This window comes from Haliotis rubra, unplaced genomic scaffold (assembly GCF_003918875.1).
Source record: "Haliotis rubra isolate DU_JTF1 unplaced genomic scaffold, ASM391887v1 Scf1104, whole genome shotgun sequence".
NCBI lineage: Eukaryota > Metazoa > Mollusca > Gastropoda > Lepetellida > Haliotidae > Haliotis > Haliotis rubra.
This window is the reverse complement of record NW_025765009.1, coordinates 176953-195446: the sequence shown is the minus strand read 5'-3', so window position 1 is coordinate 195446 and position 18494 is coordinate 176953. Positions and strand designations below refer to the sequence as shown.

Below are 18494 nucleotides of genomic sequence, written 5' to 3'. Positions count from 1 at the left end.
AATGTCAGCTCCACGTTGAAAGGTCAAGGTCATCAGTATAGAGAAGCTTTATCAATTTTTTTACTCGGGTATTTCTGTTTCAAGTTGTTCTGCATTTGGTAATTGGATAAAATATTGTTACGTTTCTCCTTTGTGGATTTTTGCGTTGTCATTGTTTGTGCATTTGCTGCAGTAACACCTTACTGGTTCTTTAATCTGGACAAATAGTTTCATTTGCACACATGTAGGGTTTTGTTAGGTTTCCATGTGTCCACTTCCATATGTACTTCCAGCCTCAGTTATCAATTTGGGAGAGTGATTAGAGTGATTGGCTTTTCCGTAATGTATCAGTGAGAAAATATACTTTTCCAGTAAATGACTGGGTTATTTATAGTGAGTGAGTGAGTATGGTTTTACGCCGCTTTTAGCAATATTCCAGCAATATCAAGACAGGGAAACACCAGCAATGGGCTTCGCACATGGTACCCATGTAGGTACTCGAACCGGGTCTACGTCATGACGAGCGAACGCTCTAACCACTGGGCTACACCACCGCCCCAGGTTATTTATAAATCACGTACCATTTTGTTCCGTCCAGAAGTAACGATGGAACTACTCGTTTTCTCACACATCCAACAACCAGCGAAACATTCATTTGCCCAGGGCCGTGACCAGAGTTGAAGGAAAATATACAAATACACCCGTTTCTGAACAGAGCATGTACTTATTGTGGATTGATTATATCACTTCGAAACATCCTCTTATCGTCATGTTTTATCGTGTTAATGCTTCTGAACAATCGTGCAACACAGTGAGTAAGCTGGATGAAACGCCGCCCGAAGTGTCTACCACTTTAGTGAAACCAATGAGTACAGCAAATAATACGTAGCCATACGAACGTGGCCTGGAACACACTGTGTCACAATGGAAACAGCTCTGCATACCAAATTGCGGCGATTTAGACGAGTGTGGCCAACTGTGCCTCATGTGACATAGGTCTAGACATCGGCAGAATGTAAACAGACAATCAGGGATGGTTTCGCCCTTCTTCACCAGACGTTTTAAAAAGCCATAAAATATGACAATGACTTATCTAACGGGGCAATAGATATTTTCCCTTTTTACAGGGAAGCTGTATGATGTGACTTGAGCGAGCATCGGGAAGCGTGGCGAAGAAGTCATACCACCACAGAAGAATATACAAAATAATACTGCATATACAGTCTGAAATTTAACGAATGATATACCACAAAACCTACTTGACAGTGTCCAAATGTTGAGACTTGCGATGTCACTGAACTGAACAGCAGCAACGTTGACCAATCAGCTTCAGGCAAATGAAACAGCCTTCATCGTCTGGTGGTGACAGTGTTTGTCCAGGACGCTTACAGCTTGTTTAGGGGACCGTTAGAGGCATGTAACTAGCTTGGTCCTTCGATCCCCAGCCGCATCGTACCAACAAGGTTAGAGGCGGTACTTGATGTTGCCCCGCCTGGTGCTCCACGTTTAGGGGATAAAACAAGGACTGTTTGAGGTCGGTTTACTGAGTGGAGTATTCATATTAAACTGTGGCATGACGTCTCTGTGCATAGGCCTGGTCTAGGGCAAGCCACCTTACACACATAAAACCTATACCTTTCCCTACCTCAAGCCAAGGACAAAACTGAACAATATAATTCCCAAACTAACATTCTAATTATCCCCTTTATGCTGACAGTCTTTGGTGTCTATATTTCATAACTTTTAAAGAAAAACAATGCATAGTCTTACAACAAAGTCAGATTTCAATGATTCCATACTACTCTTCGCTCAGAAATTATTTTATGAAGGTTACAACATTCAAGGCATCTAAATATCTTGAAATGTGGACACTAAAAGCTAAGCTTTGGAATATTGCTGGAAATACAGGGAAATCTAATTGCTGGAATGTTGAAGTCATCCTTCGGTCTTGTGAATTTTTGTCACTCTGACCTTTTATGCATAGAGATAAATATGAAATATAACATTTGCTCAGAACTTCAAACGGTCAGTTTGAACCAACAATATAAACTAATGTCGGTTTGTACTGTTATCCACAGTGATACTGTGCTGTAGGTTTAACATGAACACCCCACTCAGACGCATCATGTACTCTTGAAGGTCCGGATTAGAATATTGATCTTCAGTAACCCAAGCTTGTCGTAAGAGGCGACGAACGGGATCGGGTGGTCAGGCTCACTGACTTGGTTGACACGTCTTCGGTTCCCAATTGCGCAGATCGATGCTCATAATGTTGATCACTTGATTGTCTGGTCCAGACTCGATTATTTACAGACCGCCGCCATATAGCTGGAATATTGCTGAATGCGGCGTAAAACTAAACTCACACAGCCACAGCCAGCCAGCCAGTCCTTTCACTGAAACCTCCTCCTGGTATTACCCTGCGGGATTGGAAACTTTCCACTGTATATCCACACCACCGAGGAGAGGTCCTCATAAAGAAGCACACCAACAACTTTAACATTTATTGTTTAACAAATGGTTACATCTGATTAACTGTTGTCTTTGTCTTTCACAAGTGAGCGAGTTAGTCTTACACTGCTTTTAGCAATATTCAAGCAATATCACTGCAAGGAACACTAGTAATAGGCTTTACATAATGTACCAACATGGGGAATCAAACCGGAAATCAAACCAGATCTTTGGCGTGTCGCCCGAACGCCTTAACCACTATACTAACTCACCACCCCTCTTTCTCTAGGCTTGATACCTATATTAGTATTTCAAGTTCAATTATCTCAAGTACAATGATAAGTAAACAGGTCTATTTCTCACAACTGAAAACATACAACCATAATAACAAAATATGATTTTCCAAGCATCCCTAAGCATCAGCATGACCTGTCAAGTCTCGTAGTCGCTGAACCATTGGTAATTAATGCAAATATATTACAGTACTGTTCTAGACCTAACAGAGGCAAGCCCTTTTTTCCAATGAATCTCCCAAACTCACAGAGGCTGTTTTTCAGGTTCAATGTAGATGTTTCTTTCTGTGAAATTAAATACTTTCAGCCACTAGTCATTAGTCTATCCAACAAGGTGAGTGTGGGATTTAAAGTAAAATCTATCCCCAAAAATATTGTTTTGCAGACTGCCCAATTATATGTTGAATTTCTGATAGAATTTTTGTAGATGACAAACTTTCCCTCCTTGGGTCTATACCATGATGATATCACTCAGGTGACTGCACACATGAACAGACTTCGAACAACTGGAACCCATGATGGCATTTTGAAATGGGTCCCTTGTCACCAAGGGTAATTCATGCAAGAAAGAAAAAAATCGGCTGCTGCGGTCTGAACGCTGATTACTTAATAGACACATGTCCTAAATATATAACTGTTCATGTGGTTATCACTATGAAGACATCCTACATTATGTTTTCACATGTTGTAAATATCACCATATTAGGAAAAATATGTCTTTTACACTGAATGTGATCACTTTAATATAGTTTTATACGGAAGTACGTTGTTAAGTGAGGTGAGGTGAGGTGAAATTGGGTTTAACGTCGAGCTTGAGAATATTTCGCTCATTTGACGACGTGCATGCGTGTGTATGTGTATGTGCGGCTGCTTGTACTAGCCCAGACTGAAGCTGGTTTTATAGTGATAGCTCACTGAGATACCATGCCGCAGTGAGTGAGTGAGTGAGTTTAGTTTTACGCCGCACTCAGCAATATCCCAGCTATATGGCGGCGGTCTGTAAATAATCGAGTCTGGACCAGACAATCCAGTGATCAACAGCATGAGCATCGATCTGCGCAATTGGGAACCGATGACATGTGTCAACCAAGTCAGCAAAACTGACCACCCGATCCCGTTAGTCGCCTTTTACGACAAGCATAGTCGCCTTTTATGGCAAGCACATGGGTTGCTGAAGACCTATTCTACCCCGGATCTTCACGGGTCCATGCCGCAGTGAAGCATGAATACCCCACTCAGACACATTATACTGACTCCGAGCCGACCAGTCCTTGTTGTACCCATTAATGCCGAGCGCCAGGCAGGGACCAACAAGTACCATATTTTAACGTCTTTTGTTATGACGCGGTTGGGGAACGAACCCGCGACCTTCCGCTCTCCGGGCGGACGCTCTAACCACTACACCACGGAGGCGGTCACGTTGTTAAGTAACTCAACACACTTGGACATTCTTAAATCTGTACTCATACTTATTCTTTTCACTAAAGTACACTGAATTCCAGTCTACAAATCTGTTTTTACGCTGGCACCACTTACTCACAAGTGTTACTTTGTTGACCTTTTCTGAGATCAGTCTTGTTAGTGTCCATTGTTACCGGAGCAGTAATGATATAAGCATTTACGCTTGTTTACCAATCTGTTTCTTTTGGCAATAAAAAATATGTTTAAACAAAAAACAAACAAGCATTGTCACTAAGGTGACATAATCCCCAGCCGCAAATTATCAAATCAAACTTAAAAAGTAATGAAAGTGAAGGTCGCAATTTAAGATGAAGTTAAATGTCAACAAAAACATGACCAGTCAACCGCTCTTGATATCTTGATCTGTAGTTGTTTAAACGCACAAATATTTTCAAGACTTACTTTGACCTTGACATGAATGCCTTAGTGTATGAAATATGCAAAAATAGTAATAAAGAAATTGCTTATTGAGAAACATTCAAGGGAAGTCTTGAAAGTCTATGAAGAAAATCCAGTGAACTGTTCATGAGATATCTCGCTGACAATCTTAACATGCAGTCTAACATGCTGAAATCTTCAAAGTGTCACCGTGACCTTGAAATTATGTGAAGGTCACCAAAATCGACTGGGCCTTGCACCTTCCCCAGATGAAGCTTGGTGTCAAATATGAAGAAAGTCTAGTCAGTGAATGGTTGTTGAGATATCTCGCTGACAATCTTAACATGCAGTCTAACATGCTGAAATCTTCAAAGTGTCACCGTGACCTTGAAAATTAAATTATGTGAAGGTCACCAAAATCAACTGGGCCCTGTGCCTTCCCTAGATAAAGCTTGGTGTTGAATATGAAGAAAATCCAGTGAACGGTTCTTGACATATCTCGCTGACAAGCTTAACATGCTCAAATCTTCAAAGTGTCGCCATGACCTTGAAAATTGAGTGAAGGTCACAAAATCGACTAGGCCCTGTGCTTTCCCTAGATAAAGCTTGGTGCTGAATATGAAGAAAATCCAGAGAAAGGTTCTTGGGATATCGCGCTGACAAGGACAAAACGTTAAAGGCCCCTTGTGACCTTGAAATGAAAGTCAAGGTCACCAACCCTGACTCGGACCTCTCTTTTACTGTGATGAACCTAGGTAACAAATATGAAAAGAATCCAGTCAATGGTTCTTAAGATATTCCAATTCGTACGTACGGACGGACGGAGCCTAATACTATATCCTCCGCTCCGCGCCAAACCTGCGGTGAGGGATAAAAATCACATCACAGGTATCTGAAAATACAACGGCCAGTCCCTCAAGGTATACATGCTTTCATATTTGCATACAGGCTTTTCCACTTTTGCCTGCAGAACTAAAAAAGCTTTAAGTATAATGAAGGCTATGTACAGCATCAGGAAGTTATCAAACATCAAGAAAACATCAGATCCAAATATATATTGAGTAAATATTAGTTGTAAAGATTCTGTTAAAAATATATTACTCTGTGTCTTCATTCAAATTCCTTCTAAATATACACCATGCCATCGACTGGAAACTTCAGTATCAACATATCAAATGAAATATCTACATGTATTCTGATCTTGTCAGTGAAATAACTGGATTATAAAGCAAACATATTTCCATAGTGATAATATCTGTATCACTGTAGACAAAGATGAATTAAAAAATACAAAATGTATGCAGACATTATATTACCGTAATATACATATTATAATGCTCACAGTAATAAATGCATGTGGATCCATACTTGAAATTTGTGATAATGTTTCACCGGATGTGTGTAGAAAGTGAAAGACAGCTATGACAGTGTTTCACATGAAATTGTTCAGAACAACAAATATACAAATCAACAAATCATCAGTATGAATACACAATGCCAAGTGGTCAAATGTAACATATGTTATATTTGGGATTACACTTTCTTAGTAAAGTGCAGATTCTAGTACTTTTGTTGGGTTGAGTCCCATCCGGGATTCGAACCCACACCCTCAGAGTCACGCACCTAATCGCCAGCACACAAGTCTGCCATCTAACCCACTCAGCCAGCGCAGCTTCCCAAAAATGGAAGTCAGACAACTGGTAGTCTAGACTGCGGACTTTGTGTACTGTACTGCATTCACCATAATAAGAGCCCTGCTCCAACAAGTGTCCCATCCAACTTCCAGACCAATCTGTGACAGATGTATGTATATGTACCTGACAGTCCATACATTGTAGTGTATATCAGACTTACTCAGAACAGCAGCACAGATGGTAATATTATTGCTCAGGAACCATTCAAACACTCCCAGTTTGCTCAACAATCACGTAAAATGTATTCTCAACCATTTGATCTTTGAGAATATAGTTAAATCTTATCTAGTTTGATTAGCAAGTCCGCCACAACCAGGACACTTATATCATTGAAAACGGTAAGTATTATTGTGTAGTAATGTCCTGGCAGTAATCATGAAGTAAACTAAGAACCGATGTCTGGAGTAACAGTTTCAGTCAAGCGCGCCTATTCTGCTGCATATGTGTATCATAAACTGGACTTGAAGGTTCTAACGACTCCCTCCTGGGCTACCGACATGGCGAGTGTGCCGTCCCTCTTCCACAGTCGACCAAGGGTCATTGCCCGGCCATCACCTGAGAAAAGTAAAGAGTTAGAAACTAATTTAGATATGCAGTAAATGAGTGAACATTGTTCAGTGCTACAGTCAGATATAATCCAGCCAGTAGCTTAATGGGGTCACTCGTCACGCTGAAGACCCTGGTTCGAATCCCCACAATGTGTGAAGCCCATTTCTGGTGTCCCCTGCCGTGATATTGCTGAAATATTTCTAAAAGCAGTGTAAAACTAAACTCACTCACTCACTCACTATACTCCAATCATATCACAGATGTCTATTAATATACGTTGTGGTTTAGGTGCAATGATCCAGATCATAAGCTAAAACAAACATGGTGTGAGCGACAGAACGAATATTAACGACAGTAAAAAAATATTTCAGCTATCACGGCTGTAGCTTTAACTACAGTTTACAGCCAGGCAAGTGACATTCCAAATTATATAGGTAGAATACAGTGGGACTTTATCGGCCATATGTTTGGTCAGTGATTTTGAATTTGGGATTTCTCACCACTGAGTAAGAACATCAGCGACAAAAGAATTTGAATGATTTAGAGTTTTATTGAACCATACCATAGTTGACATTAATACTATCGATACAGCATATATTTGAACTGATATACTAACATTTGTGTAGCCAATATCCAGACCAGCTGCTGATTGGCGCGCTTTGATTTTCCCTTGATCATTGGATATCAATCTCAACTCCCTGGGGACCATACAACTCTTGCAGCCACTGGGCACACCGAGTTAATGTGGCTTTCCGATCCTTACGAGGTACCCATTTACAGCTGGGTGGACTGGGACACATAGTCACAGTACTTTGTCCAAGTTTTACTGCATGTTGCTGTACCCACAACTAGGAGTTTGCACTTATTCATGTGGCCACATTCAGGTTATTTTCCAACGGATTCATAGGTTCTTTTAAGTGTACAGGGTTGTGTACTAGTGTTGGGAATTGGTTGAAATCCTCACAATTGATGATTGCTTCATTACCAACGAACAATCATCGAAAACAATTGGTTAGCGTCATTTTTCAGATTTTCCTATCCAGGTTGTTACTGCAGAAAAGTATAACATGATGCAACTTACAACATTAAAGTGATGACTAATATATCATGAACATAAACTTCCTGGAGTCTTAGAGAAATATTCCATCATGACTTTTCAGTTAGTGAAGTGAGTTTTTTTAAAATAAACATGTTTCCAGGCCCTGACAACTTCTAAGATATGTTCCATTGTCAAGTATTTCAAAGACTAAAACAGTAGTTCCAAAATCGTTTATGTTCGATTATGAGAAAATGTGATCGATTGCTTGGTCGTTTGGTCACTGCAACCAATCTTCGATTATTTCAATTAATTGGAACACCCCTATTGTGAGCTGTACACTTGGGGGTGTGTATTGTACACTAGGGGTGTGTGTACTGTACACTAGGGGTTGTGTACTGTACACTAGGGTGTGTGTGTGTGTGTGTGTGTGTGTGTGTGTGTACTGTACACTAGGGGTTGTGACAACACTGAAAGAGCCTGCACACAAAGTTGACTCCAAGGTTTTTACACCCGGTGACTGGTGGGCTCAATCCTGGCACCTCAAGCCTGCTGGATTACTATTTGATACATGACAAATCACTTCACAGCAAGTCATGTTCATTGTCACTGTAAGTGCAGTAGATCTGCAACACTGTCAGTGTAATCAACCTCGCCAATCTGATTGTTGATGAGGTCATTCCTCAACGACTGGAGTCGTGTCAATATTCGCCTTGGAACTCAGCATGAAGAGTATATAAATATAATCTTTCTTTACTTATAACATGGCTTCTCACATTCTCATAGCATTAATTTGGATCAAACAGAACTTCTCACATGTTTGTTTAAAATACCAAACACATGTTTGTATAAAATGCGTAAACAGGAGTAATGAAGTTAATTCTTAATCATGAACGCTCAACTCATTTACAGTAATCTGAAGTTTTCTTTGCAACTAACATGTTGACACTGGGTTCCAATAAATAGCCTGGACGCATCTGCTTCCATAGCCTGAATACATGAGGATGACTAATTTGCTAATATCCCTTTTACTTCATCTTAATAATTCCAACATGCCAATAGCAATCTTAGACAATGGTAACTCCATTCATCTAACATAGACTTAAGATGCCCATAGCACTAAGATCGCTTCGTGCAATGGGCCAAAGGGCAATATGAATTTAACTCACCACAATGTGGACTCTCCTTCTCATAAAGCATCCATTCGTCAATACAGAATGGGTTGTGGAACCACACAGAGTGATCCAGCGATGTCATGAACATCCTCCGTCTACTGTTAGTTCCATGGATCCCACCAGGGAGGACCGCAACATCCAGGATAGAGTCTGACAGATAAACAGCTACACACTGGTGCATCCTGGAGTCATCACCTGGTGAGTAGACAGTAACAAAGCTACACTCTCCTGACAAACAGCTACACACCCCTGACAGACAGGTACACGCCCCTGACAGACAGGTACACACCCCTGACAAACAGCTACACTCTCCCGACAGACAGCTACACCCCCCTGACAGACAGCTACACTCTCCTGACAGACAGCTACACACCCCTGACAAACAGCTACACTCTCCTGACAGACAGCTACACACCCCTGACAAACAGCTACACACTCCTGACAGACAGCTACACACCCCTGACAGACAGCTACACTCTCCTGACAGACAACTACACACCCCTGACAAACAGCTACACTCTCCTGACAGATAGCTACACACCCCTGACAGACAGCTACACACCCCTGCCATACAGGTACACACCCCTGACAGACAACTACACACCCCTGACAGACAGCAACACACCCCTGACACAGCTACACACCCTGACAGATAGCTACACACCCCTGACAGACAGCTACACACCCCTGACAGACAGGTACACCCCTGACAGACAACTACACACCCCTGACAGACAACACACCCCTGACAGACAGCTACACACCCCTGACAGACAGCTACACACCCCTGACAGACAGCTACACACCCCTGACAGACAGCTACACTCTCCTGACAGCTACACACCCCTGACAGACAGCTACACTCTCCTGACAGATAGCTACACACCCCTGACAGACAGCTACACACCCCTGACAGATAGCTACACACCCCTGACAGACAGCTACACACCCCTGACAGACAGCTCTCTGACAGATAGCTACACACCCTGACACAGACAGCTACCCTGACAGATAGCTACACACCCTGACAGACAGCTACAGCTACACACCCCTGACAGACAGCTACACACCCTGACAGACAACTACACACCCCCTGACAGATAGCACACACACCCCTGACAGACAGCTACACACCCCTGACAGACAGGTACATGCCCCTGACAGACAAATACACACCCCTGACAGACAACTACACGCCCCTGACAGATAGCTACACGCCCCTGACAGACAACTACACACCCCTGACAGACAGGTACACCCCTGACAGACAACTACACACCCCTGACAGACAACAACACACCCCTGACAGACAGCTACACTCTCCTGACAGACAGCTACACACCCCTGACAGATAGCTACACACCCCTGACAGATAGCTACACGCCCCTGACAGATAGCTACACACTCCTGACAGACAGCTACACACCCATGACAGATAGCTAAACAACCTGACAGATAGCTACACTCTCCTGACAGATAGCTACACGCCACTGACAGACAGACAGCTACACTCTACTGACAGACAGCTACACGCCCCTGACAGATAGCTACACAACCTGACAAACAGCTACACTCTCCTCCTGAGACAGCTACACAACTACACAACTACACAACCCGGACAGGTAGCTACGTCCCCCCGACAGATAGCTACACAACCTGACAGATAGCTACACACCCTGACAGACAGCTACACAACCTGACAGATAGCTACACTCTCCTGACAGACAACTACACACTCCTGACAGACAGCTACACACCTGACAGACTGACAGACCTGACAGCTACACACCTGCAGACAGGTACGCTCCCTGACAGACAGCTACACACCCCTGACAGATAGCTACACAACCTGACAAATAGCTACACTCTCCTGACAGACAGCTACACGCCCCTGACAGACAGGTACACACCCTGACAGACAGCTACACCCCCCTGACAGATAGCTACACACCCCTGACAGACAGATACACACTACTGACAGACAGCTACACCCCGACAGACAGCTACACTCTCCTGACAGATAGCTACACACCCCTGACAGACAGCTACATTCTCCTGACAGATAGCTACACACCGCTGACAGACAGCTACACTCTCCTGACAGACAGCTACACTCTCCTGACAGATAGCTACACACCCAACAGACAGCTACACACCCCTGACAGATAGCTACACACCCCTGACAGACAGCTACACACCCCTGACAGATAGCCACACACCACTGACAGATAGCTACACCATCCTGACAGACAGCTACACATCCCTGAGAGACAGCTACACACTCCTGACAGACAGCTACACACCCCTGACAGACAGCTACACACCCCTGACAGACAGCTACACTCTACTGACAGACAGCTACACACCCGACAGACAGCTACACTCTCCTGACAGATAGCTACACACCCGACAGACAGCTACTCCTGACAGATAGCTACACACCCCTGACAGACAGCTACACACCCCTGACAGACAGACAGCTACACACCCTGACAGACAGCTACACTCTCCTGACAGACAGCTACACACCCGACAGACAGCTACACTCTCCTGACAGATAGCTACACACCCCTGACAGACAGCTACACTCTCCTGACAGACAGCTACACTCTCCTGACAGATAGCTGACAGACAACTACACACCCCTGACAGACAGCTACACTCGCTCGACAGATAGCTACACACTCCTGGCAGACAGCTACACACACAAAAGGAAGTCAGGTGAGGTATTTAGTACCTGTACAGATGGAAGTCAGGAGAAGTATTTAGTGCCTGGTACAGAATTTAAGAGAGGTGTTCTATATCAGTACCTATATGTCCAAGAGCCCGGACCCAGTTGTAGGTGAAGGGCGCCATCGGTTCCTCTTTTGAAGAATACTGCTCGTTCACTGGACGATTTTCATATGTCACTTTTTCTGTCAGTCTCTTTTCTAAATACTGCTTCCTCCTTTCTGACACATTGTCTGACCTGGAAAATATGTCCATCAACTCTGATCAGACTGTCATACATGGTTATGGTTGGGGACAGCTGAATCACATATACACACCTATGGAATAGTGTTGGGAATTTGTTAAAATCTCACAATTGATGATTGGTTCATTACAACCAATCAATTATCGAAAATAATTGGTTAGCATCATTTATCAAATTTTCCTGGTCATGTTTGCTAATGCACAAAAAAATGAAGAAAAAACATATGTAGCTCTTGTGTGCTGTTTTTCAAATTACACATCCTTAAAAGATGACTAGTATGTTAGGAACATAAATTTCCTGGAGTCTTTAAGATAAATTCAATCATGACTTGGAACGAGCTTGTAGTGCTTATGAAATGTAACAGACAAAACCAACCTTGTGAAAAATATAGTTAATGCAAACAAGTGTTCCAAATTTGTTTGTGTTCGATTTTGAGAAAACGTTCGATTTCTTGGTATTCTTCGATTATTTCAATTAATGAGACCACCACTACTATGAAACACAATATGATAAAAACATGTCACACCACCAATATACAAGATTTATCCTTCTCCAGTAATGCTATATGTATGGTGAAGAATAACCAATGTCCGTGTTCAACTAAAACCTCAAAGAATGTAAATAAAAGAGTAGTAACATTTTCACTTCTCTTTCAAAAACAATATTCATATTTATCTTCAGGCTAAATTTTTCAAAGACTGACATAATTACCTTAACACATCACTTTAAAGAATATGTTTTCCAGTCTCAGTTTATTGTAAAATATAAATGAATGAATGAATGAATGAATGAATGAATGAATTGTTGTGTAACACCGAACCCAGCAATATTCCAGCTATATGGCAGCAGTCTGTAAATAATCGAGTCTGGACCAGACAGTCACAGGGCTCATGATAACTTTTTGGGGTGTGGGTGTACTTACACACCATATTGCAAGTGGAGGTGTACTGAGAATTTTGAAGGACCCTGGAGTACTGACATGTTTTTGTGTGAGTGAGTTGGTGATGTGGTTTGTCTGGACGATTCATGGATCACTATTTCCAACCATGTCTTTGTATTTAAAGACGAGTCAGAAATAACTGAGCGACCATGTGATGCGCGAAATGTGAGTGCCGATTGGATATAAATAGGAACAGTGTTGTTTTTAGCCAATCAAAAAATAGTGACGCATACCATTGCATGGCAACGCAAGGGATTCCCACTGCTGGGGTTTCCTCATGTGTCAAATCGCGTTTTGCAAAAGCAAGTCTTGACAACAAGTATTTATCCAAAATAGATTTCCATTTGCACGATACGCACGCAAATTAAGTGTTAGACGTACAAAGGTATTTATGTGCCTACATGATATGCTTGAAATCTTATATTATGTCGTACTTCATTCATTTTGAGGCATACATTACGCTTTGTATGCCCCTTATCTGTAGCCCTGAGTCAAGAGATCAACATCATGAGCACCAATCTAATCAATTGGGATATGGTGACATGTGTCAATCAAGTCAGCAAGCCTGACCCATTGATCCTGTTGGTCACATGTTACAATAAGCCTAAGTTGCTGAAGATCTTCAGGAATGAATGAATGAATGAACAAACAAACGAACAAACAAACATATTAGACTGACTTGAGCTGCCTCTCCATGATCTCCAGACTAGACAGCAGTCCTTCCGGCCCAGGCACATCAGGCATAGAGTACTGGTGGGTGTACACATCAGTTTCTGCTTTCTTGAAGGATGCCTGCATCGTGAAGATGGCTGCTCCATCTTGTATGGCCTTGACATTGCGGTTGCAGTATGTCCGACCCTCACGTGTGTGGTCCACATAGTACAGGATGGGGTTGTCTGCACTTCCTAACATCAAAGAAAAAACATTACAGATAAGTGATAACTATACCTCTCTTATTCCCTTTGGTAATGTAGTCATGAGATGGTAAATGTGTTAAAAAATGGCCTTACTACTGAGAAAAAATCACAAACTTTGGACGGTGTGTCTGAGAATGACATAAAAAACAGCTGTTGGGTTTGATATATTTTCCTGTTTAGACGGCTGCAAATTAATAGTATCATCATCATCATCATCATCATCATCATCATCATCATCAGGATGTATTAATAAATATGTGTTTTAAACCCTGCTTTTTGTCAGCTGTGCCTCAAACCTCGATCCTTTTAGGAAGTATCATCATCATCATCATCATCATCATCATCATCATCATCGGGACGTATTAATAAATATGTGTTTTAAACCCTGCTTTTTGTCAGCTGTGCCTCAAACCTCGATCCTTTCAGGAAGTATCATCATCATGACTTAATAATAAATGAGAGTTTTAAGCTCTGCTTATTGCTAGTTGCGCCCCACTTACCTCCCTTCAGGAAGTAGCAATGTACACTGTGGGCATGGTGCTCGGATTGGACTGTTGTGTAAGCTGCTCGCAAGGCGTGAGCCACGACTTGACCTCCGTACACTGCCCTTGCCCCAGTTGGATGGAACAAATTTACACCCCTGAAAACATAAATATGATCGGCATAACCTTAATACTAAACTGTGAAAGTATTGTTTCTGTACATATAATCTTAAAATCTAGTGATTTGATGAACTTGTTTTTATATGAAACCAGTTTTGATTCATAACAAATAGTAGTGAGTGAGTTCAAATTTAATGTAACCTCAGCAGTATTTCAGCCATATTGTGACTATGGAAGTTGTAAATTTTAAATATAAAAAAAAATAACAACAAAATTTGTCAATGTATGTATATAGATACACTAGTCTGTCACAGATTTACACTTAAAACTCATATTAAACAATAAAACACTATTCCTATCTGCAACAATATAATATACAAATTGGCCATAATTCGCCAGCAACTGAAGGAAGATCACCATAATTTATAGGGACAATGGGGACTTACAGTACTTTAATTTGCTAACTGAATGGACCCTAGCAGGATCTACATCATCCCTTCAGCTGTTGGCCATTTAGACAAATGTAGCCATTAATTTAAACGAACATATATACTACGTTTAAATATGTGGTCAGATTAAATATGCTTACGTGGTGTTATATACCCTCTCAGGTAGACAATAATTTTACAATACTTTAACCCCCTTTAACCCCGACCATGACAAATAGTACTTGATACATAAACTTTGTGTGACCAAGTGGGGTTGGTCTACCAACATATCACACAAGAGAGGGCATATGGTTCAGATTTATGCTTTCCCAAAACACTACCCCCCTGTCTTAAAGGAATCTCCCCATTACCTTAAGTATGTAGGGAAAGATAAACCTTTGTCACACAAATGTAATACATGTTCCCATTGCATAAGCCACTCCAAACATTTCAACTTTGACAAATGTAAAGACTGAATACAGAGTATATGGATGAGGCATAGATGTATATACGTCTTTGGGTGAGGTTTTAAATAGCTTGCACCAATATTTCAGCAATATCATGAGGTACGCTAGAAATTGACTCCACACTTTGTACCCATGTAGGGAGACAAACATGTGCCTTAGTCGTGATAGCCGAATGCATTAATTCGGTCAAAGTCCGCCCTAGCCCTACGACTTGAATGTTACCTACAAACCATATCACATGTTCAGCCATTATAAATTCCTATGTTGAGAGACTTTTAATCCTAATCAATTACAAGCAAATGAAGGTCCCTGCATTAATATGACATGCAATGGGAAAGAGTTCTGCAATGCCCTGAAATCAGAGACACTTATGGTCTGTGCATTGTCTTTAGATACCGGGACGGAACTAAATATTTTATGTCCGTTTCAAACAGTGCTTTCTCCGTAAAAGACATTAAAAGCAATGGGAAAAGTGTCCCATTTACAGGAATGATGAATGACATTCGTCAGATATACAATTCTTAAAGGGACTCTTGAAAACTGAAACTACCTGTACAGGTTCACGTCTATTTCTTCCAAATGGAGGAAAGAATCTGTTAAAATATTTTCATTTCTGCTCGCATCCGAGTCCGAGTCGGCCATCTTCAAATATACTAAGAGCGGATAACTCTTATCCAGACTCTGTGTCAAATTTGACAAGTCCGTTCAACGTACGTTGTACATATGTGTTCGAAACTGTTGAACAAAATCTTGTATTTTGGTTTCAAGGACACAACACAACAAAGCGGTCTGAATGTCTGTAGATTGACACGTCCTGTCGCCGTGACGTCACAGTTATTTTTACAACTTATTTTATGGCTCCTTTATTTTTATGGTAGTGTTATCCCCGGGCAACGCCGACGCCCGGATTCGATCCCAGAATGGGTACAGTGTGTGAAGCCCACTTCTGGTGTTCCCCGCCGTGATATAGCTGAAATGTTGCAAAAAGCGGCGTAATTTCTAAACACACTCACTTACCCATAGGGTCAACGTCGTTAGGATAGTACAATAATCAAGCGTCAGTACCTAACTGAACATGTCATCAACAGGATGCATACAACTTGGCGAGGTAAACTTTTATGCAAGTCAACTGTTGTACTCAACATGTACGGGTTGATGACATACATTACATTATGATTTGATCTACTTACACTCTTTAGGCCTACAGGGCGGTGGGGTAGCCTAGTGGTTAAAGCGTGCGCTCGTCACGCTGAAGACCCGGGTTCGATTTCCCATATGGGTACAATGTGTAAAGTCCATTTCTGGTGTCCCCCGCCGTGATATTGCTGTAATATTGCTAAAAGCGGCGTAAAATTAAACTCACTCTCTCACTTCTTCTACTACTAGTAGTACTAGTAGTACTACTACTACAATGTCATATATATTAACCAACGCAGTCAAGGCCATTTAAGGACAAACAACCCGACAAACGTGGCAGACGACAAACGGAACTTCCGGTATTGTTCGTATGACGGATTTTCCCATTTAACACTTTCGTCGTAAGTTGCAATCATACGATCAGTTCTGTGTAGAATGAGGAAATGTTTTGTTCTACCGGAACGCCAAATTCCGAAAACGGATATGTTGACTGGTTGATAATGTGGATGAGACATGCAGTCACTACTTTTTTAGTAATTACCACGATGTCCAGCTCGGTATCCAGCAGGTGTAATTAGTGAAAAATACTTTGTATGGTCAATAAAGCTTGCATCCCTCCTCCAGAAAAGACATACTATATAAAAGCGACAAAACATTTCCACATCTATATGAAATATCTGTTACTAGCAAACTCGAGTGTAGAATTCCCAGTATATCATGAGCATTTGTTTACGAATCATAAACTTAAACACATGCACAGGCTAGTCAATGATTTGTTCACCTTGAAAAACAAGGAACGTATGGTTCAAGTTAATTTAAGGATTTGCATCGGACATCATTTGCCTGATGCCTCCATATTTTTCAAATACCTCCACATCTGCCATAAAACGTTTTGGAAGTTTCACTGAGTGAGTGAGTGAGTTTAGTTTTACGCCGCACTCAGCAATATTCCAGCTATATGGCGGCGGTCTGTAAATAATCGAGTCTGGACCAGACAATCCAGTGATCAACAGCATGAGCATCGATCTGCGCAATTGGGAACCGATGACATGTGTCAACCAAGTCAGCGAGCCTAACAACCCGATCCCATTAGTCGCCTATTTCGACAAGCATGGGTTACTGAAGGTTCATTCTAACCCGGACCTTCACTTGTGGAAGTTTTACCGAGGCCTTCGGCATGTAACCTTGATTGAACAACTTCTGAGGTATATATCACACCTGAAACAGTTATGTTTCATGTTAATTTCAGCTATCCCGCTTGTCACGAGCTCCTGCTAACTCGATGTCTTTTATACGGTTTCAATCACGTCGATTTATGGAGGTTCTGTTGTGAACTCAAGGAACAGGTACCATTGGCTTTGGACACCACTCGCCCCTTTCCGTAACCTCCAAGAAGTCCCGGAATAACACGAGTTGGTCACGAATGGTACCAGTGGGTATGTTTCGAGTTACCCTAGCTCGAGACTGCGAGACAGACAACAGTGGTGATATACATTATAACGCTAGTCGAACTGAAAGATACATAGAAATGACGGAGTCAATGCCTTTTCACTGCATGTGTAACACTGCTGAACCTTGTTTGTTCACCTGTACGCGAAGGCATGCACATTCCCATTCTCTGGCCCCGAATGCATTGAACCCATTCTAATTTATGTAAATCCTCTGGACCCTTTCACTACTATCTCTTCGATTCAAACGCTACGACGAAAAGCCATACAATGAAATCCTTCTCATGTGAGAGAGAGAATTTAATTGCTGTGTTAGCAAGTGTCGAGTGACTGACGTTAGGGAACCCCCGGCCTCATCAATGTATTTCAATGATCCATTCATACTATTTTCGCCGTTGTTTTGGTGGATGGATAATCGAGACCCTTATTCTCTGAAATTGACTATTTACGAAACGAAGTCTGAGTGATTGATTGTTTGTTGTTTTACGCCGCAATGTTCCAGCTATATGATGGCGGTCTGTAAATAATCGAGTCTGGACCAGACAATCCAGTGATCAACAGCATG

The 18494-nt window shown here is 41.8% G+C and overlaps 1 protein-coding gene across 1 annotated transcript; it reads right to left on the bottom strand.

Moving 5' to 3' along the window:
- Positions 1–6170: 6170 nt before the first annotated feature.
- LOC124287035 (acyl-coenzyme A thioesterase 8-like) lies at positions 6171–15992 on the bottom strand. The gene is made up of 6 exons (XM_046723502.1): positions 15895–15992; positions 14348–14487; positions 13610–13835; positions 11827–11984; positions 9011–9211; positions 6171–6811 (listed from the first exon to the last, which is right to left on the bottom strand). The coding sequence occupies exons 1-6, from the start codon at positions 15984–15986 to the stop codon at positions 6705–6707; spliced, it is 924 nt and encodes a 307-aa protein (XP_046579458.1). The 5' UTR covers positions 15987–15992; the 3' UTR covers positions 6171–6704.
- Between the last annotated feature and the right edge of the window lie 2502 nt (positions 15993–18494).

Bases quoted from the DNA above. Each gene is read 5' to 3' on its own strand.
- LOC124287035 (XM_046723502.1), bottom strand. From the start codon at position 15,986: ATGGCCGACTCGGACTCGGATGCGAGCAGAAATGAAAATATTTTAACA. The intron at 11,985-13,609 runs GTCAGTCTAATA...CATATTTTCCAG, and splicing joins ATCATGGAGAGGCAGCTCAA to GTCAGACAATGTGTCAGAAA. The intron at 9,212-11,826 runs GTACTGATATAG...TCTACTCACCAG, and splicing joins CCGGGCTCTTGGACATATAG to GTGATGACTCCAGGATGCAC.